At 39.5% G+C, this 26,748-nt stretch overlaps 1 protein-coding gene across 1 annotated transcript; it reads right to left on the bottom strand.

The window, feature by feature from the left end:
• Positions 1–26,748, bottom strand: LOC103773039 (E3 ubiquitin-protein ligase Midline-1; the record flags this gene model as incomplete). Its single annotated transcript, XM_008940390.1, has 6 exons — positions 1–629; positions 2,203–2,410; positions 4,537–4,698; positions 12,437–12,580; positions 22,916–23,043; positions 26,600–26,748. Coding segments are annotated over 6 exons (1,140 nt in total), but the record flags the coding sequence as incomplete, so codon positions are not given.

Genomic DNA, 26,748 nt, shown 5'->3' with positions numbered 1-26,748 from the left:
TTTTTATAAATAATTTATAAATCTTCCTGTAAGAGACTAAATACAAAACCAACCAAAGAAAACCAACTGCAAAAGAAAGTTCTAAGATATTATTAAAGCCACTTCTTGTCCTTCCATACAAAGCACACAGTAAAGAGATATTCTTCCCTTTCCAGTTCTGGCTGGATTTGGCAGTGACGGCTGGGATGCCACGCAGTCCGCTAGCTCCAGGCAAGCTCCTGTGGGCAGCTGCCTGGCCACCCTGGGAAGACATCTTGTCCTACCTTTTGCCTTTTAGCAGTCATGCGAGCTGCTCAGAGGAGTCTAGGTGGTCAGGGATAGGCAAGCCGGTTATAATGGTCAAACACTTGTTCCACACCGTGAACGTGGGGCACACCGGCTGCCCAAACGTAATGTCAAAAGTGTAAAGGTGTAGGGAGTTCAAAGCATCGTAAAAGGCAAGAGAACCATTGTCATAGTCCAGCAAGATCCCCACCCGCCGGAGGTGAGGCGCGGGCTCGATGGGAATCTCTTTGCTGTTGTGCCGCACCACCCAGGTGTTATTGCAGCGGCAGAGCACCCAGGAGGCAGAATTCTTCCCGATCCACTCGTGCTTTGGTGCTGACTTGTAGGAAATACCAATGGCATACCTGCAAAACAAAAAAACAATTTAAGGAAACAAATGCTTCCTGTCACATTTGTCCCTTGGTGAAGTCAGATGTTAGTCCAGAGGAATACAGATGTTAGTCACTGGAATGCCCCAGTCTTTTACTTCTGCAAATAAAGTTCTAATTAAGTGATGTTTCACCACAATATCTGCACAGGCTTAATTAATGTATTGCCCCATCTCTCTTTTGCGTCTAAGAAGTCAGGGAAACTCTTGTCCCTCATATTGTTTGTAGTTTGGTTGCTATGGCAATTTTTTTGAGCACTCATCTCTGATAGTCAAAAGGAAGATTACCAAGTACTCAGCAACTCAGAGATTAAATCACTGGGCCTCAAACTTCCACTTCCAGACATATGAATACAGAGGAATTCATTGATTTTAAAATACACTGCTATCTGTCAGCTAATCTGATCTCTCCTTGCTCCCTTTATATATGGCTCAGAAGAAGGAATGCAAGAGTAAACATCAAAGGACATATTAAAAAAGACCCACATTTTTGCCATTCCCAAATATGATTTTGCCAGATGTTGGTGTGGTTTTTAGATTCAACTGAGAAATTTTGAGACTGAGCTTGGGGCCAAGTGAAGCAATTGTAGGTAAAGACATTTGCTCTGCAAACCATAATTTATGGCAAGATGTGCAGAGTAAAAGGACTGTGCAAATGTTCTCATTAACGGATACTGTGAGCAAATACCGGATTTCTCATATATAACAGAAATTTGAAAGTTCCTCACGTTCTACAGACACTGCAGTATTTGTTGGGCTTTCAACCAACAGAGATTAAGGTGCCATAAATTACTCTATTTCCATTACTTAGCACTGGCACAGGCAAATAGCATTTTTCTTGTTAGAGACAGTGGGCATACCCGAAGAACTTACTGATTTTCTGACTCCATTAACCTCCATCATGATTGTTGCTTTTGAATCCCAAAGGATGACATCTCTTCCACTGACTAAAGGGCCCCTGAAATCCACCCCTGTATGGCACAGAGGACCATTCAGGAGGGGAGGAATGCACTTCTCCATTTCATCCCACTTGCTTCATACCCTGGGGCACAGATCTACAGCTCTGGTGCTCCACGCCCCCTCCCCAGAAGCAAATCTGACCTCCACCTCTGTGAAACTGGATTATCAAATTGTCCTCATATTTATCTGTTTTCTTACAGAAGGATGATAAGATCTTTCATGTTTAGGAAATAAATGACCACACTTATGAAGTTTGCTCTGCTTATAAACAATATGAAACTTTCTGACCGCCCCTGTTCAGTAAAATCTTAAAATGTATATGGGTTCAAAAAACAACCACCCCCAGCCATGGAGTAAAAGCCCTGTAAAGGCCACTAAATATTAAGATGCTCTATCTGACAGATTCAGCTCCACAGTCCAAAAGTGCTGGAGGTTGGGAAAACAGTCTGACAAACTATGTGAACTGTATGCTTGCCCTGCTCTTGAACTGTACCCCGTGCTTCTATTACTAGTTTCTATCAGAAAAACTGTGCAAGGACCTACACGGTGTGAAGCAGTGATTCTTTTCACATGCATTTTTATACACTTACCATGTACTCCCACTTATAACCACCTCCCAGTAATGCCGCCCGCTGTCGATGAACACGTTGCCAGCTACTCCATAGCTTCCTTGGCTTGTGAATCGCTCTGGTGTGTGACTCTTTTTGGAGGATGTTTCATCACGTTCTACTGTTAAGTTATCATGAGACACTTTCAATTTTCTATGAGCAGATTTGGGATCCAGTTTAAATGGCTGACCTAGAGACACAGAGACAAAGATGGAATAAGAAAAGTTTGGCTTTGATTTTGAAAAGGAGAGTGGATTAGAAAGCCTCTAAGGTTACATAACCATATTAATCTCCTCCTCTGAAGCATTCTTGAGATACACTAACCTATTCTGCTCCCTGCAATAGCTAGCTTGCATTGTCAGTTTACTGTCAATTTCATTGTGCACTATCGTCCTTGTGTCGGTAATCCCTGAAAAGGGCCCTGCATAATCATTATACTCATTATCTCTGACCTAGAGGTAACCTGAATACTTTAATTCTTGAATGTAATTGAAACCAATATACATGTTAATATAGATCTGAGGGCTGCTTTTTTTCACAGCATATTAGATTTAGAATAAATTGTGTTCTATTAATTCTCTGGGGATAAAGCTTCATAATAATGAAGACGTTACTACAAAAAGTACGAGTTCAAATCCCACAAAATGAGTTTGAAAATAAGAAGAAGCCCTAGCCTTGACTGTTCATTCACTCACAGCTTTATTCGTAATAAGCACAGTCAACAGTTCACTTTGGAGGGATGCCCGTGCGGTGCTGGATACTGTGTGTTAAAAAGAAGGAAGTGACTGTAACTTGGTTCAAATAATATGGTGTAAAGACGTTACTGAGGCTGTTGCTCTTGGCAAGTATCTTTGGCTGTAGCAGAAGGTTTGTAGACAATAACAGGAAGCTTTTTGGTAAACTGAACCCTGTAGATATATAAAGCTCACCACAATTCTGACAGGATTGGTCATTGTGTCAAAAAGCAGAACTATCATTTACCTTCACCATGAGACAACTAGGAAAGCATGACTCCACAAGTGGCCCAGCAAAGCCCTTTTCCCATGTTACTGTCTTTCATACCAAGGGGGAAAAAAGTAAGTGGAAGATTTAATGGCATAAAGAAAACAGAAATGTGCACTCTTGTGAGGTCTGTGTGAGGTACTGACACGTCTACTTCAAGTAAGACATAAATCGTTCAGTTAATTACTTTTGCAATGTGTATTTAGTTACATATCATGACCAAGTACAAAATAACCCACTGGAAAGTATCTGGGGACACATTTTACCTGCTTTTTCTTACTACCTGGTAGCAGTAAAATGGCTACAGCCTGCCTCTCTAACTGGTTAGTAGTTCTTACGTGGCTGAAGCAGTATCTGAGGGATGTCTTTCTCTGTGCTGAATTGTATCTGGTCACATAATTTCCTACAGTCACTTTAAAGATTGCTTTTGTGCTACACTGGGTCACAGAGACAAAAAGATAAAAGATTTCTATTTTCTTACGGGTCCTCTGGTTATGCATTTGCTTGTAGGGTATGAGGTTTAAAAACATGCAGATTCTTGGTAGCAGATGTAGTGTAGGGTTTGTATGAATAGTTTTTACAGAAATATGTACATGCCTTCTTGCAACACTCAGTATCTCTCCTCTTTGAGGACCTTCCCCTACTAAAAGCAGGTTTCAGAGGGTGCACAAATGCCAGGGTTACCTTTCCAGCACTCAGAGCTGCCCATGATGACTACATGACTAAGGGATTGGCTAGGACACAAGAAGAAAAAGGCTGAAAACCAGTCTTAAAATTGTTATACTGCATCTGCTAATAATTTGTGTAACCATTCTTTTGTTAAAATGGGATCTCTGGCTACTCTACCACCTGGTTGAACTCCATAAAAAAAACTGAGGGGGGTGGAGTTAAGACGTTTTCCAGTGTCCTAAGAAAGAGATAATTTTGGAGGATAAAATTAAACTAGTAATTATCTTATGAATACCGTACAAAATTGAAACATTTTATTGAAAACATAAGAAAGGTTTTGCTTTGTAGAGGAAAAAGAACAGAGAGGACATTAAAACAAAACCACAAAAGAGTACTTTCAGTTATTTCACATGTGATGGCTTGGTTCCTAAATTATATCTCCAGTGACTAAACTATAGATGCATCTCCCAAAAGAACCCCAAATAATCTATTGAAGACTGACCATCTTGAATTGAGTTAGTGGCTTTCATTGTGCGAAGCACTTTTAACAAGTTGAACTGCTCTGTGATCTTGTATCTTCCAAAGATCAAACCTAAAAAGGAAAGCAAGAGACGAGCGTGTGTGTGCCGATTTCACGTTACTCACTGTTTGTCTTGAGCTTGCCGGGCTCGCTGCTTCTGCTGCCTGCCTGATTAATGGCCTTAACAATGAAGATGTACTTAGTGCCACTCTGCAACCCGTGCACTGTGTAGTGGTTTTGTTTTATATTGGGAACAATCATCCAGCTGTCGGCTGAATTGCACAAACCTGCAATTTCAAACAGAGCACATCAGTCATAATGTACTAAACACTTTGTAACAGAGGAACATTTAGAGCACTCCCAAGCACCCAAAGACCCATATGAATTTTGCTTCTGTACCTTTTAAAGTGTTGTTACATTTACTGAGTCGCTACTTAATGCCATTAAGTCATTTCATCAGCCCTCGCCAAGGTACCTTTTAATTTCTTGCTATGTCAAGTCAACCATAAAAAGTGGGCATTTAAGAAATGACTCAGTGGAGGCATGATCAGTCTGGGATTTTTCATATCCCAGCACAAGGAATTCTTTATTGCTTAAGAACTAGAGGATTACAGAGATCCCATCAATCTACTTTTTGGATTAATGAACTCAGTTTAAGCCTCAGAAAACTAACGTAAGCAGTAAAGCTAGGAGGGCTGGGGAGGCACCTTTGCTGACAGCCCCCAGGTATACATTCTTTAAGACCTGAAGCAAATCATGGGGAGGCCAAACCAAGCAGAGCATGGACTTCAGAGTGAGCTTTGGCTCTTACTCTCCAGACTTCGCCAGGTTGTAATCTAAGCCAGTAAATTTAATGGATGAAACTTTTTGATTTATGTCCTCATGGTTAGATGTCAACTGAGGAAGAGCTGAATAATTTTCCAGTTATTGGAATATTTGAATAACCAGAATATTGGAATAATTTTCTAGATATTTTGGGTGCATTTATTATCTACCACAGAAGTATAATATGTAGGAAGTAAGTAATATAAGGGAGGAACAATATCATCTTCAAAAGAGATGGAAAACACTCCTTTAAGATGAACCTACCTACATAATTTTTTCCTACTGTGATATAACTGCAATGGCAGTTAATCATCCATACTACCTACTGTACATTTTGAACAGCTCCTGGTCTAATGGATCCCCCACCTGATAGCTCTCGTATTATAAATATTTACAAAAATAACAAATTAAATATTCATGTAGTGTATATATACTCGCAACCTTTTATATAGTTACACAGCTAGAAAAAGATAACATGCAGATGGAAGTGTATGCACGTGTATGCATATGTCAGGCTGGAAAACTTAAAAGAAAAATGCTTGACTGGATTGACTGACTTCTTTGTCTCTGCCTTTGTCTCTTATTGGGCATAGAACATGTCATGAAAGTTGTGTTATTAAAAAACAGCTTTCAGCTTTTAACTAGTGTTTTACCAGAAATACAGTAAGAACTAGTGAAGAGAATCTTTTAGAAGTTAGTATGAATACAAAATCTTAATGTAAAGTAAAAATAAAAAGGCTATTGGACTCAAAACTTGGAAGAAAAGGACCTGTGATATAGGTTTACAGACTCACAGACAATTCATAATGATCCGGAGTTTCCTTCCTAATTTGGGATATGCTTTTCATTAGAAACACAACCCAACCCTCAAACTTCAAATTAATAATTATGTAGCTTTTGTGTCAACGATCTCTTCTATTACACAGCATTCTTTGAGAGACAGACAGCTATTCATCCTGCTGTGCAAATGGGTAACTGAGGCACAGCTTCAGGTGGGACTCGCAGCACTTCATCATCTAATGAAGAACTGCAAAGCCTAACCTGTTTTTCTGGACTCTGAGGAAAGGCACAAATCAGTGAGTAGTTTCTTTCACTTCTCCAAGTGTGAACATCCTACCACAAATGCCTCTCTTTTCTTGGCCACAGAGGAAGCCTAGGTGACTAATGCAAGTGAGATCTCTAACTTCAGGTATCCAAGATGAAGTGACATGAACCCCTGCCCACATGACCTTGATTTGAAGTCTGGAAGTCTAAGCCTATGGCTGAACTCACACGTGGGGTATGGTCTTTGGAACACAATTTACCAGAATGAGAAAATTCCTTTGTTGGAATTTCTTGGTGTAAAGTGGGAAAAAATAACACTAGTATATTCCTTATATTCCAACCAGTGAACCCTTTGACCACATGTAGCCTCCCTAGATATCAGCTACAACGGATTCAAATAATTTGCTATATGTGGATAGGAGCAGCAAAGAAAAACAACCTTGCAGCACTGTTTTTCCCAAGACTATTGAAAAACTACATCATATGGATCAACCTGAAAAATCTTACTCCTGAAAAAAAAAAGCAGTGTTGCACCCCATGAAAACCTCAGTTGTGCCTAGCACTTATATTAAACTGCTTATAGCAATATCAATCCACATCTTGTTTTACTGAACCATATATACTGAATGATACTTATTTTTTTTTAGCATGGGTGTGAATGGGTTCCCTAAGAGGAAGAAAGAAAATAAAAGCAGCAGTTTCCTGGCATAAAATATTTCAGTAACTGCTCTGAGGAATCCTCATCTTTTAAAAAATAAATTTGTCACAGGTATTAAAGGCACATTTGTTCCGTAGCTGAATTACCACATTTATTTTGCATTTAGACCATCACTTAACCTGACTCGTAGGTGCTATTGCAGAATAAATATCAAGTTAAAATAAAACAAGACGAAGCACCAGGGTGAGAGGGAGTCCAGGATGACCAAAGATTCCTTAACTCAGGTTCCTCTGATGGAGTATATAATAACACGTGACAGTGAGATGGATCCAGACAGTACTCTTGGAAGTGTCTTCTCCTTCCGTAACCATACTTTGAAAACAAAGGTATACGACATATATAGGCCATACATAAACAAACCCTTACACAGACACAGAAATGCCCAAATATCAAAATTAGATTTGTGTTAGTCACTACAACTCTCTAAAGGGCACATTTTTTCAGGCTTGCATTACACTTTTTATGATACCTTCCAGAGGCTGATCATTCCTTAATGAAGTATAAAACTTGGATCTGAACAGAGGTATGAAGGAGTGTAAAGGTACAGCTGCATTGTTATGAGTCTCCTCTTCAGCCACAGCTCGCCTCCCAGGCTTCCAGGGGTGGCATCTGCCCTCTCACCTCCCTGCCACTGGCAGCAGGCTGAGTGGAAAAGCACACGTCTTCTGCTCACTGGTGCAGCAGCAGGAGCTAAGGGTCTCCTATTGTACCCACTCCTAATCCGGGCTACATTCAGGTTTCTTATTTCAAACACCCAGGGCTTTTTACAGGGTTATGCAGGTGGTAAAACAATGTATTTTAAAACTGTAGCCTACAAAAAATGTCGAGAATTTAAATTACATCCTGGAATGGTGCAGTGAGCACAGTGATGTCCGTACAGGATGTGTGAGTTTTCAAAACAAGTTTCTCAGAGTCTGGAGGTAATAATTTGTAAAGTTATTTCCCTAGTGTTCCCTGTTGATACACTTTAAAAAACAGATGGGAAAAATCCTAAAGTGTAAATCCTCCTAAAATTTACACTGGTAGATTTTACTAAAATATATCTTCTTGAAAACTGGAGAGGAGCACAAAAGCCATGGGAAGGTTACTTAATCTCTTGAGTATTTTAATTATTTTTAAGTATTTTATTTAAATAAATTATGACCATTTCAAATTGGTAGAATATGGTAGGTGAAGGCAACAGATAGCACTCCAACTCCACTCTGCATTCTCATGTGGAAGAAAATAGAATATGCAGGATTTCTGCAAAACACATCACATGTTATTTAAGAAATACACTCTTTTTATACTTTCAAAAATGTCATTTTTTTTGGTTTTATCTTGAATGTGCTTTTGTGCCATTAAAAGACACTCAGTGAAATCCTCAAAGTAATCTGAAGATTTTAAGGAAGTTTTTTTAATAAATTAAAACGTCAAGAAATGACAGAAGCTAGAATATTAAAAAATTAATTGGTGAGTCATAAATTCATTGTTTGTCAGGGAAGTCTGGGCTCCTAATTGTCTTAGATCCTTCAACAAAATTTAATCCTATCTCATTGGAAGACTATGTTACACTGAAAAGGTTCTGACAGTACACTGTGTCCTTAATACAGTGATTTAGTACTTAGCCGATGTAACTAACTAACCGAAATTCCATTTACCAGGAAAGAGACAATTATTTCCTACTTTTTGTCTTGAAGACAGAGATGTATTTTTCATGGGTGTTTAAATTTTCACCTTCCTGAAGCACACTAAAGTAAAACCATGATGTTGAAAAAATGCATACTTAATAAATACTTGAAAATTTATTGAAATGAGATAATGAAATTATAATACATGCGAGCTAGCTAGTGACAAAGTAATTTTAAAAACCTCTACAATATTCAGATTGCAGGTGATTAGCTGCCTCTCAGAAATGCAAATGTGTAAATGCTATAACTCTGAGAACAACTGCTTTAGAGAAAGCCCCTGTAATTTAAAGTTCTGTGTTGCTCTTATTCACAGAAGAGGGCTGCCAAGCATTTAATAGCCAAGCACTTTGGCCACATTTGGAAATAATCTTTCCTGTATGAAATAGGATTCAAAATGAAATACTCTGTTTGGACCTTTTCCACCAAATGTTAACTCTCCAATTTTTCAGTTAATAAAAATGAATATAGTTGATTATGTTGGATAGAAAATACACTAGAAAAACATAGCTTTGCTTGTTTTTGTTACTGAATTCTTAGAAATTTCTGAATGATATATGCCTCTGGTAGGGGAACTGTACTGAGGAGTGGAAAGTGCAGTCAGTCTGGCTATGTGGTTTTAAGAAACAGATTCCAAAATAACAGCCTCCATTAGCACAGTAGGTGGGTATGTATGCAAAGTGATTCCTATTGTCTCCGGGGAAAATAAGCTTGTTGGTTTAATGGAGAACTCTAGCTACTCCCTCGTGACTAATTCATAGCTACAAAAACACAGAACTGAAGGCAGTCTGTGAACCTGTTTATCTTATCTGCTACAGGCAACACACAGTACCAATGGAAACTTTTTGGGATATGACAGGGAACTAAATTTTAAAATATAACTATGTGCAAAAGTATGTAAATGTCATAAATAGAAAGAAATCTATGCTAACTCAAAATCTATTCCATTAAACCAGGAATTAAAAAAAAATCACCTAGCTTCACTTCACCAAACCATAAATACTGCAGTGCAGTGCCTGTTAATGCCACTTACAGTGGAAACAATCAACTGCATTCAATCACACTACTAAGGTACATTGATATTCTAGGGAAAATGTTGGAAAATAATTTATAGAATTTGGGCTACTAGACTCTTCTTCAGGACAAATAACATAATCCAAGAAAGTGAAGAAACATCTAAGCAGTGTTCTTAGTAAAATTTACAGGTTAGTGGGAAAATCTCCAGTATCAGTGGAAGCTGGAATGAACTGGGAGAGTCTCAGGTACTAGAAAGTTCGGCAGATCTGTAGTAGTTAGATTTGGCAGGAACATCTCCATTGGAGGTGCTCAAGTCTACATTAAATAATGAGATTTAAAAAAAGCTTTATAAGATTTAAAAAACCCTTCCACACATAAATACAAGAAATTAATTTGTGTCAACTTTATAGCTCTCAGTTAAACTGAAACTAACAGCCAGGATATTTAAGAGCTAGCTGCATTAAAAAGAAAAGGGGGGAGAGGGGGGAGCCTACCTCTTTCTTTCTACTGTCATTTAAGGGCTTCAGAGCATTTTCTAAACTAGGTTACTTACAGTGGTAATTTGTTTTCTCTTCAAACTTTTAATAATACCATTTTTGCAAAGTGATAGAATGAAAGTTCAGGCTGCACACAGAGCACTTCATGTTATACCCCAAAATCATCATATTACGTCTCTAAAAGTAGACTAATTGATACATGTTTTGCAGATAAAGTTTTCACCTCCACATAGGAAAGCATAAAAATACAGCCTAAAAATTAAATACCTTGTTATTTATTCACTAGTAAGCAAAGTAAAACCCCCCATCACAAGGTGTGGAAATGACACACCTTTCTGCTGGTGTGTTCACATGTAATGCAAATGCATAAAGTATAAAGACTTACATAGAGTCTTCCTGCATCAAGCCATAGATAAAAATGGATTAGAAAACAAAAAATGTACTTGTATTATCATGAAGCCCTGTCTGCTTACTAATGATTAATCAGGAAAACTTTTCCTTCCTTATCTACCTTGCTCCAACTTGTTCCAAATTAATATTAGACCTTTTTGTTATCTAGCCTGCTCACATGTAGGAACATGTGTTGAAGTTTACTTGGTCTTTCCAGCAGTCTTAAATTTTACAGTGTCTTGTCCAGAAATAGGCTGGTTTGTGAAATACTAAATGGAGGTTTTGGCAAAACTCTAATCAAATTTTCAATAGTCCAGCTTATTTTTCAGTCAATCCTGAATACCATAATACGTTCACAGTATGTTACTTAAAAGTGGTGTTAAAATCCCAGCAGATTAATCCTCAGATATCCTGTCAGATGGCTTGGAAAATTAACTACAGTTTAGCGATGGAGAAAATGAGGTGCGTACAGCAGCAGGAGAGTCAGTGCAAGAATTTGGCTCAGTGCTGAAACTTGGCATAGACCATATCGTTTTTCCACTGACATAGAGCATGTGCAATGTCCACAGCACTGACTTCCATCAAAGTATGTCACCAGATTTTGTAAGAACAAAAACACTTCTGCACTGAATCAGAACAAAGCCTGTCTAGCTTTGCATGGGTGGGGTATCTGATGGTGGACAAAAGCAAAAGTGTTGGAAGGTGTTAAGGAACAGGGAAAGCACACAGCAATTGTTTCTCACCACACTCTCCCAGACCTCAAAAGCTTACAGATCTGGGACTTCCTGAGCCAGGAGGAAGTCTCTGTACTTCATTGTTCTCTGTGGATTTTTCCTGCATGATCTGTGCAGTCATTTCTTCAAGTCAAAAACACAACAACTTTCTGTGGCAATGAGTTCCCAATTTAAATACATGTTGACTGACCAGACTCCCCCTTTTGATTGATCTGGTTCATTTCAGAATCCTTGTTTCATAAAGTAAGTATGTGTTAGCTAGTGGTATTCCCACAGAAGAATTCAAATGACTTCTCTAAATTCATACTCAATGATTACTATGAACTGAACACAGAAGTGTTGACTTCCTGGCCAAAGATTAAACAACATTTTTTTTTTTCTCAGAGGACTAGCTATTTAACAAAAAAAACAATCCCAGGAATAATCAGTAAATTTGTTCATTTAGGAAAGGCACAGGTTTAAACTGGAGAATGCATTTAATAGAAAATATGCTACAACACAAAATGTAAAGCAATGATTGTTAAGGTCATTGTAAGTCAAAAAAAGTTACCACATTAATTGTTGTCCCACTGATGTTTGTTGCCTTAGCCTGCAGCATACTAAGACCTATGCTTTCTAGCCTTGAAGGCAGTAAAAATCAGAGGGAAGGACTTAATCTGTATTTCTGAAAAAGGTCCATTTGTCAAGGTTACTGGTCTAAATGACAGCAGGGCTGCAGTTCTAACTAATGACCAGTTCAACAGGCTCCAGGTGCCTGACTAGCCCAGATAATTGAACGGAGCTCTTTGTCCCTGATACATCCGTGACAAGGGACCTAGGATTCAAGAGACAAGTCCTGTTAACACAGACAACACTTGTGCCTCTGGGAATACGTATTGGTTTTAGCCTTTGAAAGCTCCCACTTACCTGGCACATCCAGAAAAGACACAATAAATTTTACATGAATTATTTCTGAGTTTTAAAATATTTTGAAATCATTATTAGTTTGGATATAGAATTTTGGCCTTAAATCTTCCTAGAAAATATTTTTTTCTTTTTGTTCATGGCATTTAAGTACACTTATATTTAAAGGCACCTGATTTACAGAGAAACCATAAGGAAACAGAACTAGAAAAGAGAAGGTTTATACTTACTAACAACATTAGCTTGCCCAGTGAAGATGGTATACTGTAGCTCGTAAGAGACCACACTGAACTCATCATCTGATGTCCAATGGACAGTAATAGTATCATAAGAAGCTGTACAGAGCTCTTCTCGAATGGTGGGTGGGTTGGGAGCTGTGAGATGCAAGAGAGGAGGCTTAATGACACAATCAATAAAATATTTCCCTTTACACCTGATTTAGGGGATGCATGTGATGTATGCAATACAATTTGTAACTGCCCGTTCAACAGACTTTTCATCAACCTTTCAATAATTTAACTTTCAGTAACAATAAACTTTGTAGCTTTGATTAGCAATAAGTGCAAAAGGAATTCTTACTATCAATAGATTCCTTCTTGCAAATTCTTACTATCAATACAAACACATAGGAAGTCCAGAGTTTGAAAATATTGTGGTTTAAAGTAGCTTTACTTTCACATGCCATAGCAGAAATTATGGTTGCTGGTCACATTAAATTGTGATTAAATGGCTACAGTTGACATGTTACTTTTTCTAGGATTGTTTTGACCATCACACCAAAATTATCAGTTTCATTGACTCATATAATGAAGAGGGAGAGTCAATACTCTTCAGTGTTGACTTGTAAACAGTGCTTGCCTAGCGTATCTTACCAGACATTGGCATAAGTGGTATTTAAAAAATGTAATATGGAGGGAGCCTCCAAACACTCCTGCTTTCATACCCAGTCTTGTCTTTTCTCCAAGTTATTTTTTATTTATTTTGTAGCTATCCTTCTAATACAGATGCATATAATTTCTGTTGGTTATCCAACTCATTTTTTTTTTCAGCCTTACATAAAGATTTCTTATCTTAACATCATGACCATATGACTATTGTAAACTAATCTCCAATGTCATTTTTAATTAAATAATTTTACAAAACAATCCAAACACTTTACTAAAAACTTGTCCCTCTGTTTCTTTTCTTTTTATTCAACAGGAAAGATCTCTGTAGCAAGCTATACATTCTTCTGCCATATTAACACACAGGTTTCTTTTAAAACCTATTTAAAGAAGTGAAACTTGAAGCAAATTTCTGAGGTCTAATTTTTCCTTGTTTGCATTCCTTACAAACACCTAAATAAGACACGAATGAGTCTTTCTTTGAAAGACTGGTGGACATTCCTGCACATTTGTCTTAATGGGAGCTTCATTCCTAATCATCTTCTCTACATGCCACTAAAAAAAAAAATAAAATAATAATAAAAAAAAAATCGTTGTGCTTAATAGTGTTCTTCCCAGCTGTCACAGAGTGAGGAAGGGGAGCACTCAAGCTGAAACAGCCAAAATATGCCTGTATTAAAGGAAAATGAAGGCAACTCTGGATGGTATCTCTGCTGTCAGCTCTTTAACTTCTGTTAACTGCAAATAATAGCCTCAATAAAATAAGTCCCTCTGAAGGAACTCCACCTTTAATTTTGCAACATCTTATTTTTCTGAAACATCTATTTTACCTTCCATTACGAATTTTTATAGCTCATGTCCCTGGTTTACTGATGTATGTTCCCAAAGATTAAAGTGCAGATGGATTTCCAAGCAACTTCTTTCAACCAAGTGGCATAAGGAAATGTTCAAATCTGTTTCATGATGTGACCATGATTTGTGATGCTCTAAATATTGTAGCATGGAAGCTTACCAATGCCTTTATTTTTTTTTTAACTCAGCAGAAGAACCCTAGGGATAGATGGCTATTAATAAAGTGAGAGAAATGAAGTAAAACAAGAACAGTAATCCAGGAGGGGAATATAAACAAAAGGAGGAGAAAAAACTCTGCAGTCTTATGGAAAGATTAATACTGCAGTTTCAAGGTTCTGCATAAATGAGGGCAACTAACTGTTGTGAGAGCTATGCAGTACCACATTGGTCCTACCAGCTATGATTCAAAAATTTATCCAGCAGAACAATCACTGGAGATTTCATTTTTTTTCCTAGCTGAGGCTCCATTTCCATATTTTTCCTGTCATAGAATCATAAAGGTACAAAAGACCTCTAAGATCATCAAGTCCAACCATCACCCAACACTACCATGACCATTAAATCATGTCCTGAAGCACCACACCTACACGTTTTTTGAAGACCTCCAGGGATGGGGACTCCACCACTTCCTTGAGTAGCCTGTTCCAATGGCTCAATACTCTTTCCATAAAAATATTAATCTGAACACCCAATCTAAACCTCCCCTGGAACAACTCAAGCCCATTTCCTCTCATTCTATCACTAGTTACCTGGGAGAAGAGACCAACACCCGCTTCACTACAACCTCCTTTCAGGTAGTTGTAGAGCGCAATAAGGTCTCCCCTCAGCCTCCTCTTACCCAGACTGAACAATCCCAGTTCCCTCAGCTGCTCCTCATAAAACCTGCTCCCCAGACCCTTCACCAGCTTTGTTACCCTTCTTTGGGTCCTCTCCAGCACCTCAATGTCTTTCTTATACTGTGGCACCCCAACCTGGACACAGTACTCAAGCTGTGGCCTCATCAGTGCTGAGTACAGGGGCATGATCACCTCCCTCCTCCTGATGGTCACACAATTTCTGATACAGGCCAGGATGCCACTGGAATTCTTGGACACCTGGGCACACAGCTGGCTAATGTTCAGTCGGCTGTCCCCTAACACCCCCAGGTCTTTTTCCGCCAGAGAGCTTTCCAGCCACTCCTCCCCAGGCCTGGAGCATTGCCTGGGGTTGTTGTGACTCAAGTGCAGGACCCAGCACTTGGCTTTGTTACTACACCTCATACAGTTGACCTTGGTCTAAAGATCCAACCTGTCTAGATTCCATGGCAGACCCTCCTGACCCTTGAGAAGATCAACTCTCCTGCTCAATTTGGTGTCATCTACAAATTTACTGAGGGTGCACTCGATCCCCTCATCCAGATCATTGATAAAGATATTAAACAATACTGTCCCCAAAACTGAGCCATGGGGAACACGGCTTGTGACTGGCCACCAACTGGATTTAACTCCATTCACCACAACTCTCCAGTCCAGTTTTTAACCCAGAAAAGATTCCAGCTGTGTATCCCATGAGCCACCAGCTTCTCTAAAAGAATGCTGTAGGAGTCAGTATCAAATGCATACCCTCCAAAGGAAAAGAAAAAAAAAAAAAATTAGTTATAAATATACAAGTTGATCCTCTATATATTTTTTTATGGTAGTATTCAATTAAAGTCTTCTTCAGTCATCTTCTGCACCTAACAAAGCAAAAACTTTTACTTGAGAAATGTACTTGTTATTACTGCAACACAGATAATAAATATTCATTTATGGAAAGCAATGATTACTGAAGGTTTAATGAACTGTGAACTGCATTTCAATAGCATCTAAGTGTCTTCAACTCCTTTGAAAATGACAGGCTAAGTTCTCTATTCATATGCACACCTGGCTGGCCTTATGGCTGGAGATTTACAGGCCTTCATGTAATGAGAATGACAGAAGAAAAGAGATTTGACCTAAGCAGGACATTTTTTTCATTGCTTTTGTGATTAACCTGCACCCACTTGAGACCATACTACATGGAACTCAGCTCTTCAGCAAAATTAGTTTCATAAATCACTCAGAACAAAACAAAATATACCTGCTTCTCCTAGACAGGCAAGGAAGTCTATATGGAAATGCTTTGTTACAACTTTCAACATTTGACAATTTTCATCATTTGACGGCACATACTCCTTTGGAGTATGTAAGTCCATAACACAATTAAAGGGATCGACCTTAATCAGTTATCTTCATAATTGCATTTGATAGTGTGCAATTTGCTTAACAAATTTACTAGTACTGATGCAGACAGAGCTCAAGTGCCCCATGGAAAGCTCTGCAGAGACTCCAGACGGATCTCAAGGCTGTACCAGAAACTTTCCCCCGCCTGGCCTTGACAGAGGTGTGCTCTACCACTGCTCAGGAAGGGGAAGAGCAGCATGCTTCCAACACAGCAGTGGAAGGTGTAAAGCCCCATATCCACCCTTCAGTCCTGTTTCCCAGTGGAGAAGAAGTGATTGCCTGTGAGCTTTTCCAGTTCATTTCAAGGTGAGGACAGACCACCGAGTCACAACCAGACTGAAGCTTGACAACTGATGCTATTAATACGTAGTTATTGGCAGCCTCCTGTCTACAAACTGCTACCCAGTGTCAGGGAGAACTGAAAAAAGAATGTGAAACAGGTCTTGAAAAACCCAGATTTACACCCTTTAGCAGTGAGGGAACCTGGAATCAGTGGCAGCAGACTTAGCAAGGCACAAAGGTTGCTCTTTAAGGAACTGCTCCCTAGCATGTGTAGCTCTCCTTAGTCATGGGGCAATCTCCACAGAGAACCAGGACAAACATCTGGGAGTGGTAACTGCTTCAGTCACTCTGAACTTTCATCCACCTGCAGTAATGAATCAACACTCTGACAAAAGAGAAAATCATTGCTGAAGGCTGTTTTAGTTCGTTTGTACAACTTCGACTCAAAATTGAGCAGACACACTTAAAAAGTCAAGAATCACATCTGAATTGCCTGAAAGGCAGTAACTAATATTAGAAAAGTAGTTTCTTAAATTTTCTCCCAGAAATAACTCATCTTGTGAGCACATCTATTCCCTTTCAAGCAAGTTAGTCTAACTCATCTTCCTTTCAATTTTGTCTGCCTGGCTTTTGCTCTGAAGCAGACTGAAAGCACTAACATATTCCAAACACCTGAGAGGCAGTTTAGGGAAATTGCCATCTTTCATTGGTGAATCCTAGCACGAATGCAGTGGCTTCTTGGTGATTATTGAGACCAGATCTAAATCCTCTTAGCACAAGGTCACAGAAATTGACTAAAGTCAGCTCCACTTTCTTTTGATTGCTCAGTCTCCATCTCCCTGCTGTCATTGGGTGATTGACGTTGTAAAGGTTCCTTACTGATTTTGATGCTGAGTAAAAAAGGAAGATATAAGCCATCTCCTTGACTTAATGGTGCTAGAAATATCCATATTGCTGACAGGAACATGAAGGCATTGAGGAAGCTGCTCTTAACCTCTCTCAGCTGTTCGTTTACTGGCTCCATGGTGTATCATGACACTGGACTGAACCAGCACGCAGGGATTTCATATATCAGTAACATGTCATACATGAGCAGATATCAAGTGCTCAGTCATATAACCATCTAGACATCATCTTTGGGTAGACCAGAAGTGTTTGAAAACAACAGAATGAGAGGACATTACACGCAAAGCATGAGACTGAGCTACCTGAAGGTGTTTTTTTGATCTTTCAATACTGAAAGTGTTAAGAGGAAAGACAGGTTGTGAAGTGTTTCCAAAATGAAGCTCTTAGTGTGTGAAAAAAACCTGTTAGCATATGCTAGGCAATACATAGAATTGTTCTAACTGGAAAAACTTTTAAGATCATCAAGTCCAACTGTTAACCCAGCACTGTCAGGTCACCACTGAACCACATCCCTAAGCACTGCATCTACACATCTTTTAAATACTTCCAGGGATGGTGACTCCACCACTTCCCTGAGAAGCCTATTCGGGGAACAATTTTCCCAATATCCAATCTAAACCTCTTCTGGTGTAACTTGAGGTCATTTCCTCTTGTCCTATTGCTTGTTACATGGGAGAACAGGCTGATCCCTGCTTCTCTACAACCTCCTTTTAGGTAGGTCTCCCCTGAGCCTCCTTTTTTTTTTTTTTCAGCCTAAACAACCCCAGTTCTCTCATCTTCTCCTTGTAAGACTTGTTCTCTAGACCCCTCACGGGCTTCGTTGCCCTCCTTTGGACATGGTCTAGCACCTCAATGTCCTTCTTGTAATGAGGGCCCCAAAACTGAACAAGTGCAGCCTCACCAGTGCCAAGTGCAGGAGGATGGTCCCTTCTCTACTCCTGCTGGCCACACTATTTTTGATGCAAGCCAGGATGCTGTTGGCCTTCTTGTCCACCTGGACACACTGCTGGCTCCTATTCAGCTGTCAGTTCATTCTTCCCTGAAGAAAACTTATAATTCTTCAGATGGGATTTCTGAAGCAGGGAAAATTGCAAGGTCTAATTATAGATGTTCCTGCAACTGATTTCAAAGTATTAAGACACAGAACAAGTATTTTTGATTCACAATAAAAAAAACCCTTATGTTGGTAATATTGTGCAGAGCGTTTGCAAGTCACATGGATTGCCTGGATCTATCTAGAAACATGTTTAGAAAAAGATAAGTTCCAGATGAAGAGCCTGAGCAACTGGCAAGATAAGAAAGCTTTCAAAAAACGTCAAGGCTATATATACAGAGAATAGAACAGTCAGAGGAAGATTAAGGGTATTATTTGTATATATTGAGCTTAATAACTTAATATCTGTCTGGCAACATTCAGAAAGATATCAGAGATATCAGGATAGCAGAAACTTTGGACTGACAGCTGCATAAAAAATAGGCACAAACTAGTTAAATTTAAGTTTGGGAAAGAAATAATCTAGGAAGAAAGACAGAAGCTTTAATGTGCTACATAGAAAACTGGAGATAGGGAGACGAATGATGAAGAAGACCTGACAAATAATACACTGGAAAGAACCCAAGGAGAAGAAAATCTCCAAAAGATGACCAAGGTCAATTGCTTCAAAGGCAACACAGCAGAGAAAATGAAGCTGGAATTTAGGCTTTGACATTTTGTTCGGAAGCAGTACAGATGATAGATACAAGATAGGTTTCTTAATTCACAGCACAGATGTACCGCTGGAACTTACAAATGGTCTTTGTTTGACTTAACTGTGCAACACGATAAAAGCAAAGACCAATTCACTCTGTCACAAAATTTTCAGTTTAAGATCTGTGGTGTTTCCATGCACCAATGTGAGAGAGGCAAAGCAAAATAAATCTTCCTCTGGAATTTCTGAACAGCAATAGAGAATAATCAAGTGCATTTGACTCTTGGGACTATACATATACATTACACATATGCATATATTTACACAAATGCATTTTAACTGTCTGCATAGGTTGTCTTTTATGCTCAGATAATTTGGACATGTGTTTTGGATTTTGCCATTGCAGCTATATGCTATTTGTTAATGTGAAGAAAAACAGTACAAAAGCAGAGGCAGCTAAAACTGTTCTTCACTGGTCACCATGGGTAAGGATAAAAACAAGACTAAGAAAAAAAAAAAAAGCACAAACAGCTAAACTGCTTGATTTGGAAGTTCCCTTAGACTGCACTGTGAGCAATTTTTCAAGACTGTGGATGAAGTAGGAAGAAGGCAGAGAGGGAGCTGTGTAAATGACACAGCCATCATAACAGACTATGGAAAAGATCTTTGTAGCAAGACTACCCTTCATTTTGGCACAGATACAACCTTCATTTTCTGACGTGTACAGAAATCATGCTGGTAATATTAACATATGATGTACAAAGGGGAGAAGAGCTGGCAGGTGTGGGAACAGACTGCTAGGTAGAATTCACCTCGGATGACTTTAAATATTTAAACCACAATTATCTGTATTTGAATGAGTCTCTCTAGACTCTGTTTGGAACCAGATGGGAAAAATAGGCACCTCCAGAATGGAGTCAATTGAGAAATGTTCCTTAAAATGAGGTTGGTTTTCCTCTTTGAATATGAAGGAAGCTGAGGCTGACAGGTAGATTTTACAGTAGATTCTAGGTTAGGGAAAATAAGTCTGGATTTTTCTTAATCCTTACTTTCATTTCTTTGCCTTTTCATATTTTGGGGTGAATACTCGACATGGTGGTAAAATTGCAGCATATTTTGGGGAGAGGCAGACACCATAACATTTCACTGGTACTGTATAAAATGTTCAAATGACTCTCACCACATTATTATTGTGTATTATTTGCTAGAGTATGTATTAAACATTGACTCTATTCACAAGTCACACAGCGATACAGAAATTTCTTGCAGATAAAATACCTCTTAGAGATATGGCAGGAACCCCACAGCTCTATAAGTCAATGGTGGACCTACCCTGTACATGCAGGCAGCCTTGCTCTTTCTAGTATTAATCTGTGCACTTATTTATAGAGTCATAGAATAGTTTGTGTTGTAAGGGACCCTGAATGGTCACCTAGTCCAACCCCGCTCCTGAAGTGAGCAGCAACATCTTGAACTAGATCAGGTTGCTCAGAGCCCCGTCCAGCATGACCTTGAATGTTTCCAGAGATGGGGCATCTACCACTTCTCTGAGCAACCTATTTCAGGGTTTTACCATTCTCATTGCACAAAATTCTTTCCTTCTATATAGTCTGAATTTACGCTTCTTTAGTCTAAAACCATTACCTCTTGTTCTGGTTGTTCTCATAACTAGCCCTGCTAAAGTGTCTGTCCCCATCTTTCTTATGTACCGTCTTTAAGTATTGAAAGGCTGCAGCAAGGTTTCCTGAGGGCCTTCTCTTCTGCAGGCTGAACAACCCCAGCTCTCTCAGCCTTTCCTCTGAAGAAAAGCCAGAATCCAGCCCCCTCTGTGGAAAAATTCTAGTGGCTGCCAATGAGGACACTCCACACTCTCGCATTCTTCTGAAATAACATGGGTATACCTCCCCCAAACCAGGCTAAGAGAACGGGCCCAGGAAGTGTTTTCAAGTGCTTTTCTAACAGTGCTTTGTGCCTTTCATTGCAAATTCTTGCTGTTAACGGCAGATGCTTAAAGACCCTGCAAAATGAAAACCTACCTCGTGTCTTTTCTGTTTTCAATTGAACTGGAATGAATTGTTCTAATTCTGGCATTGAAATCAAAACACCCTGAATTACAGTAATTTGTTTCTCTTTGTGAGTCATTATATACTCTGACATTGTACAGTACTCAGGCCCTCAGTAAGGGTCTAATCCTGTAAGCTTCTTCAGGCCAAAGCTCTCAGTTAAGCAAGCTGGGGCTCTGGTCTGTGGACAACCCAGCCCATGCCCTGGTGCGAGCGTGCTTCATGCTCTCTAGTCCCAGATACAGCAAGGTCCTCCAGTTCTGTGGTGGGAGAAATACCCAGTGTCACCGGTGTGAGAAAACAGCTTTCATTGCTGAGTCCTCCATGTTGGTTGCTTGAATGACTTCTGGTTGCTCATGGGAAATCTGCCAGGCTGCAATCTGCCACAGCAAGGAGACACCCCCAAGGGAGAGGGTAACACATGGAGCCTCTGTCCCCCCTGGGAAATGGGATTTGGTCCCTGCTTTCCCTCTTCTGGCTTCTCCAGGATGAGCCCCAGCTGCTCTTTCATTTCACTTTGCTGCAGTGGCTTTTAACCATTTCTCACACCCACTTGCCCCATCTTGGTAGGGAGGAATGAAAGAAGAGGAGGTAGGAAATGCCTCCCACTTGTGGTCTGTGGCACCAAATGCTTTCTGGGGCTTTTTGGGGCTATTTGGAGTAAATATATTCAGGATCAAGAAGGAGAATGTCTTTGGCTTGTATGGCAAGGTTTTGGAAGCAGTTGGGCTGCAGGGGTGAATTCTGAGAGAAAAGACCAGAAACTGACACCATGTCAGACACAGCCAGTTCTAAGACAGACCTGCTGCTACCTAAAGTTGAGTCCATCACTGATGCTGGTAGTATCTCTGTGATAACATGTTTATGAAAGTGTAAAAAAAGCTACACAGCCACTGGGAGAGAGAGGAGTGATAGAATATGAGAAAAACAGCCCTGCAGACACCAAGGTCTCTGAATAAAGAGGGGGAGGAGATGCCTGGAGCAGATTCCCTTGTAGCCTGTGGAGAAGATGATGTTGAAGCAGGCTGTCCACCTGCAGCTTTTGCAGAACTACAGTGAAGCAAATATCCATGCTGCAGCCTGTGGAGGACCCACACTGGAGCAGGTGGCTATGTCCTGAAGGGAGCTGAAGCCTCCAGAGTGAAGCCCACTCAGGTGCAGGTTTTCTGGCAAGAACCATGGCCCATGGGGAATCACAATGGATTAGTCCATTCCTGAAGGACTGTATTCTATGCAAAGGACCCATGCTGGATCAGTTCATGAAGAACTGCATTCTGTGGGAGGAAGCCCATGCTCAAGTAGGAGACGAGCATGAAGAATAAGGAGCAGCAAAGACAATGTGTGATGAACAGACCATAACCCCCATTCCATGTGCCCCTGTCCCATTTAGGTGGAGGAGGTAGAAGAGTTGTGACTGAAGTTGAGCCCAAGAAGAAGGATGGAGTGGGGAGAAAATGTTTTCAGTTTCGTCTTTATTTCTCAATACCCTACTCTTGCAATTAATTGGCTATAAATTACATTAATCTTCCCCAAGATAAGAAATTACATTAATCTTCCCCAAGCTGAGTCTATTTTGCCTGTAGCAGTAATTGTTGAATGATCTCCCTAGCCTTATCTCTACCCATGAGCTTTTCATCTTATTTTCTCCCCCTGTCTTGCTGAGGAAGTGGATTGAAAGAGTGGCTTGGTGACACTCTGGGGCCAGTTAAGTGACCATAGAGAGGAATGAAGAAAATCCTACTGTTACTTTATGAGGAACTTATAACAGTAGAACCGTGAGAAAAAAAAAGTTACCTGTAAGGTAATCAAGGCATTCCAATAATTTCTTCTCCCTGGTAAAATCAAGTGCGAAAGTATCAAAAGTATCATTGAGATTAATTTCAGGAATTAGAACCTGGGATGATGCAGTTGCCATGGAAACCCTATAATGAAAACAAAAAGTCTTTTAGCATGCAAGACAATGACTTTCACATCAGGATAGGATCTGATCATTACGAATGTTAGCGCTTTTCAAAAACCTTGACAAAAATGTTTACATTAATTCTATCTATACGATTTAGCTCAGGAGCTTCTCCTGCCACTCTTATTTTTGTGAGTGAAGTCTCCAGTAAAAATCTCTTATTACTTAGCTTTTGCCTAACATGCAGTGTCAGATAAGTTTTTAACAAAATATTGGTTTAGCAACAATATACATTGATTTGTTCTTTCTAGTCAACCAGTGAATCAAAGTAGCAACAGCGCCATGTTTATCTGTGTTTTAAGCAATCCTGACAGAAGCTGCATCTCTCCCAACCTTTGTTTCCCCAAGCAGTTTCTTGCTCCAGGCATTCCTTGGCACTGCTGTCCCAAGGGCTTGGTGCAGATCCCCACACCTCCTCAGCTGTTCAGCACAGCACCCTGCTGTTAACTTCAAAAAGCACAGCGGGGAGATAAAACAAATAGATGCCAGCACAGTTTATTTTTAAAAGTTTTTTTTACTGCAAAACATGTGTGCATACTTACATTTCCTTCAAAACTGTAGTTTCCTTGCCTACTTTATTTCAGGAGCTACATCCAATTTTTTGTCTATCCAGCTGTACTAATATAAAGAGATGAACTTTCACGAGAAAACTGCCATCAGGACAGATTTTCAGATCCTCCAACACAGTATCTAAAAATACATGTTGCTGGAGAGGGGGATACTGGATATTTTTACAGAAGGTTCAGTCCATTTAAGCAAAGAGATTATTAAACCTCATGTTATTCAAAAGAAATTTGTTAATTGCTTCAGTTTGGATGTAAACACACAACCATGTACATAATGTGTGTCAGTTATGACATGTCAGATCAAAATATTTTGAGTTCTTCAATTAGCAGTTTTCCTAATTAGATTATATCTCTGTAGATAGGACTCAAATGGCTCCAGGTCAAATGCTTATGAAGAACTAAGTTTTCATATATTTTTTTTGTGTAGTATTTAAGGAAATACTGTTGGGCAAGTCAAAAACTGAGTTGAAGAGGTTTCCTAGTCAATAATTCTTCTTATACAGTTTTCAGCATTGTTTTCCTTGCAATTGCAGTTGCAGAACTTAAAGTAGATCCTAGGGTCTTTTTTTTTAGAGCGGACAATTGAAGTGTCTTTTGCCCCAGGTACTTAGAGGGAAAAATTCTCTCTTCTTTTTTTTCTCCCCCTCTCCTCCCACCCTCCAGTAGTTCATCTGAAGTCACACTATGGTGTTTTTACATCTAGAGGAAAAAAAAAGAAATATATTTCCTGTAGGGCCTGTGTTAGGGTAAAACCAGGGTGAAATACACCTCTACAAAACTAATAAAGGCTTTGCTAATAAACCAGGAAGCGGGTATCTAAGACTAAGAGCTTCTTTGGATACCTCCATAAAACACATATTTATTGTGAGAACATATCACCACCCCTCTTTGGACTGTTATTTGGGGCTACAGAAAGGGTGCACTGTGAGTAAGTGTTCAAAGTCAGTTTTTGGCGAGCTCAACAGTTCACAGATTCAGACAACATGCCCCCACATGAGGTTCAGAAGATTGAATTTCCTCCTGTACTTCTACCTGCTCTATCTGATACTGCACTTGGTTCGAAAGGGTTTCTCTAGGATAAGTGCATTTCACTCACGGTAAATACTACATGACCTAAATCATTGTAGTGTGTGTAATGTCTTTGCTATACATAGTTACCTGTTGTGCTTACAACAGAGGCTATTATATTGCAATTACTTTGAAATATGTGCATGAAGAAAGGCAATGAACATAATTTCAGGAGACTGTTTTAGCTGCTGGAGCCCAGGGCCCTGGTGAGACTGTTACATGAGCAGTCTAGAAGCAAACAAAGTATTGCTTACATATGAGAACTAAGAGAGTCATTTGTGGGGAATAATTTATTAATCAGATTTAGTCTTTTTTCCCACTTGCAATTTGTCTACAAGCACTTTCTGGTTTTTTTTCCTCTCTGTTTTATTCACTACTTGAAATAATTCTCTGATTTTCAGGGCATTCACAGCCATCTTATTACAGACACCCATCTGTGATAGCCAAGGATTAGATTTGATTGGGCACAAATGTCAGCTGGTCTCATTTCTGCTCTCTGAATGTCTCTCCTGTGACTGCATTTATGATGCAACTGTTCATATTCACAAGTTCAAGATGGAACTTGTCTGAATAGTCTCTCACAGTCAGTTAAAAAGCTTTGTGTCTCCAGAGGTTTCTGCCTTTCTGTTTGTTCCACTGAATGCTGAAAAAGGCAGACCTTCAGCTTTTTACTCATGATACTCATGAGCTAGTTTCACTACAGCCTCAGCTGGGCTGCCACAATGCAGCTTGGTGACAGAATAGAAACCAGGGTCTGTGTCTGACAGATCACATGTAATCCATTGCCTCCCTTTGCCTTGCCTTGCCTTTCTCAACAGATTTTCAATTTTCTGAACCTGTAATGAGCATCCCAGCAGTGCTGGCTTATTTACAAATTGATTAAACAGCTATGTTGAAGCCAGATATTTAGAGAATCTGCATACAGCACTCCAGAGTAAATGACAGACTTTAAAAAAATAAATAAGAGAAGAGGATTTCATGCTTTGGATTTTCTGAAAACTGGCTGGACTGTGTGAAGACATAATGTGAACCCAGAGATAAAAAAAATATCTGAATGAACGAGCATACTTCTTATAGTTTTATTCTTTTTTTGTTTCTCTGACTGATGGCTAAATATCTGATAATGCGAACAGAATATTTTTTCATCAGAAAATACTGCTGAAAGTCAGGGTGAATGTACCACCATTCACAGTGTTGCACTGAATATCAGGCCAAATCTCCTGAGAGCAGTTTCCTGGAAAGACTCACTCCCCTGTCTTTGGGTCCTTGACATATCTGACATGTGGGAGAGGAGCTAGGATCCCAGAAGCAGTAAAAATTCCCTGCATCCCGGGACCAAACACAGCAGATGCCCTAAGACACACAGGCCATTGAATTTCCAACTCTTTGAGTGGGCTACTTCAGAGATGCACGTTGCAGGTTCCCAAAGTTACACATTTCATTACCTTGCTGCTGGATATTTTGTGAAGAATATGAATTCATTAAGAACATAACAAATTTCTTCTAAGGAATGTATTCACTGTCTGATTTCTTTCTTAATCTCAGAATTTTTCACAGACTAGGAATTGCAGCCTCAAGAAACCTGTTTTTTTATTGTGTTTAGCACCAGATATCTGCTTGGCATCCATGCTGTCTGCTTCATTTGTGCATACTATTACTATTGTAACTCTTACTTTGCATCCTTTTTTGACTTCTCTTTTCAACGGGATGTTTTGGTTTAGCATTACAGTAAGGTCCTTCCTACTCTGGTACAGCCCAAAGTAGCGTTTTGGGGGAACATGTCGATTAACACACACCCCACACAGCCCACAACCTGATCACATCTGTGGTGGAACAACCCATTTGCCTTAAACTGAGGTTTTGCAAGGGGGACGTCTGCTTTACCTTTCAGTGATATTTTTAGCAGTTTGCAGAAAGCGAGCGTGGTCGTTCTCCTTCAGTGACTGTTCAGCCTGAGAGATGAGGGATGTTGAGCGCTCAATGCACTGTTTGCAGTTTGCAATCTGCTGAGCCAGTTTTCTCAACCTCACCAC

This window comes from Merops nubicus, unplaced genomic scaffold (genome assembly GCF_000691845.1).
Source record: "Merops nubicus isolate BGI_N331 unplaced genomic scaffold, ASM69184v1 scaffold6335, whole genome shotgun sequence".
NCBI lineage: Eukaryota > Metazoa > Chordata > Aves > Coraciiformes > Meropidae > Merops > Merops nubicus.
The sequence above is the reverse complement of the archived record's forward strand: the minus strand, read 5'-3'. Positions and strand labels throughout refer to the sequence as shown.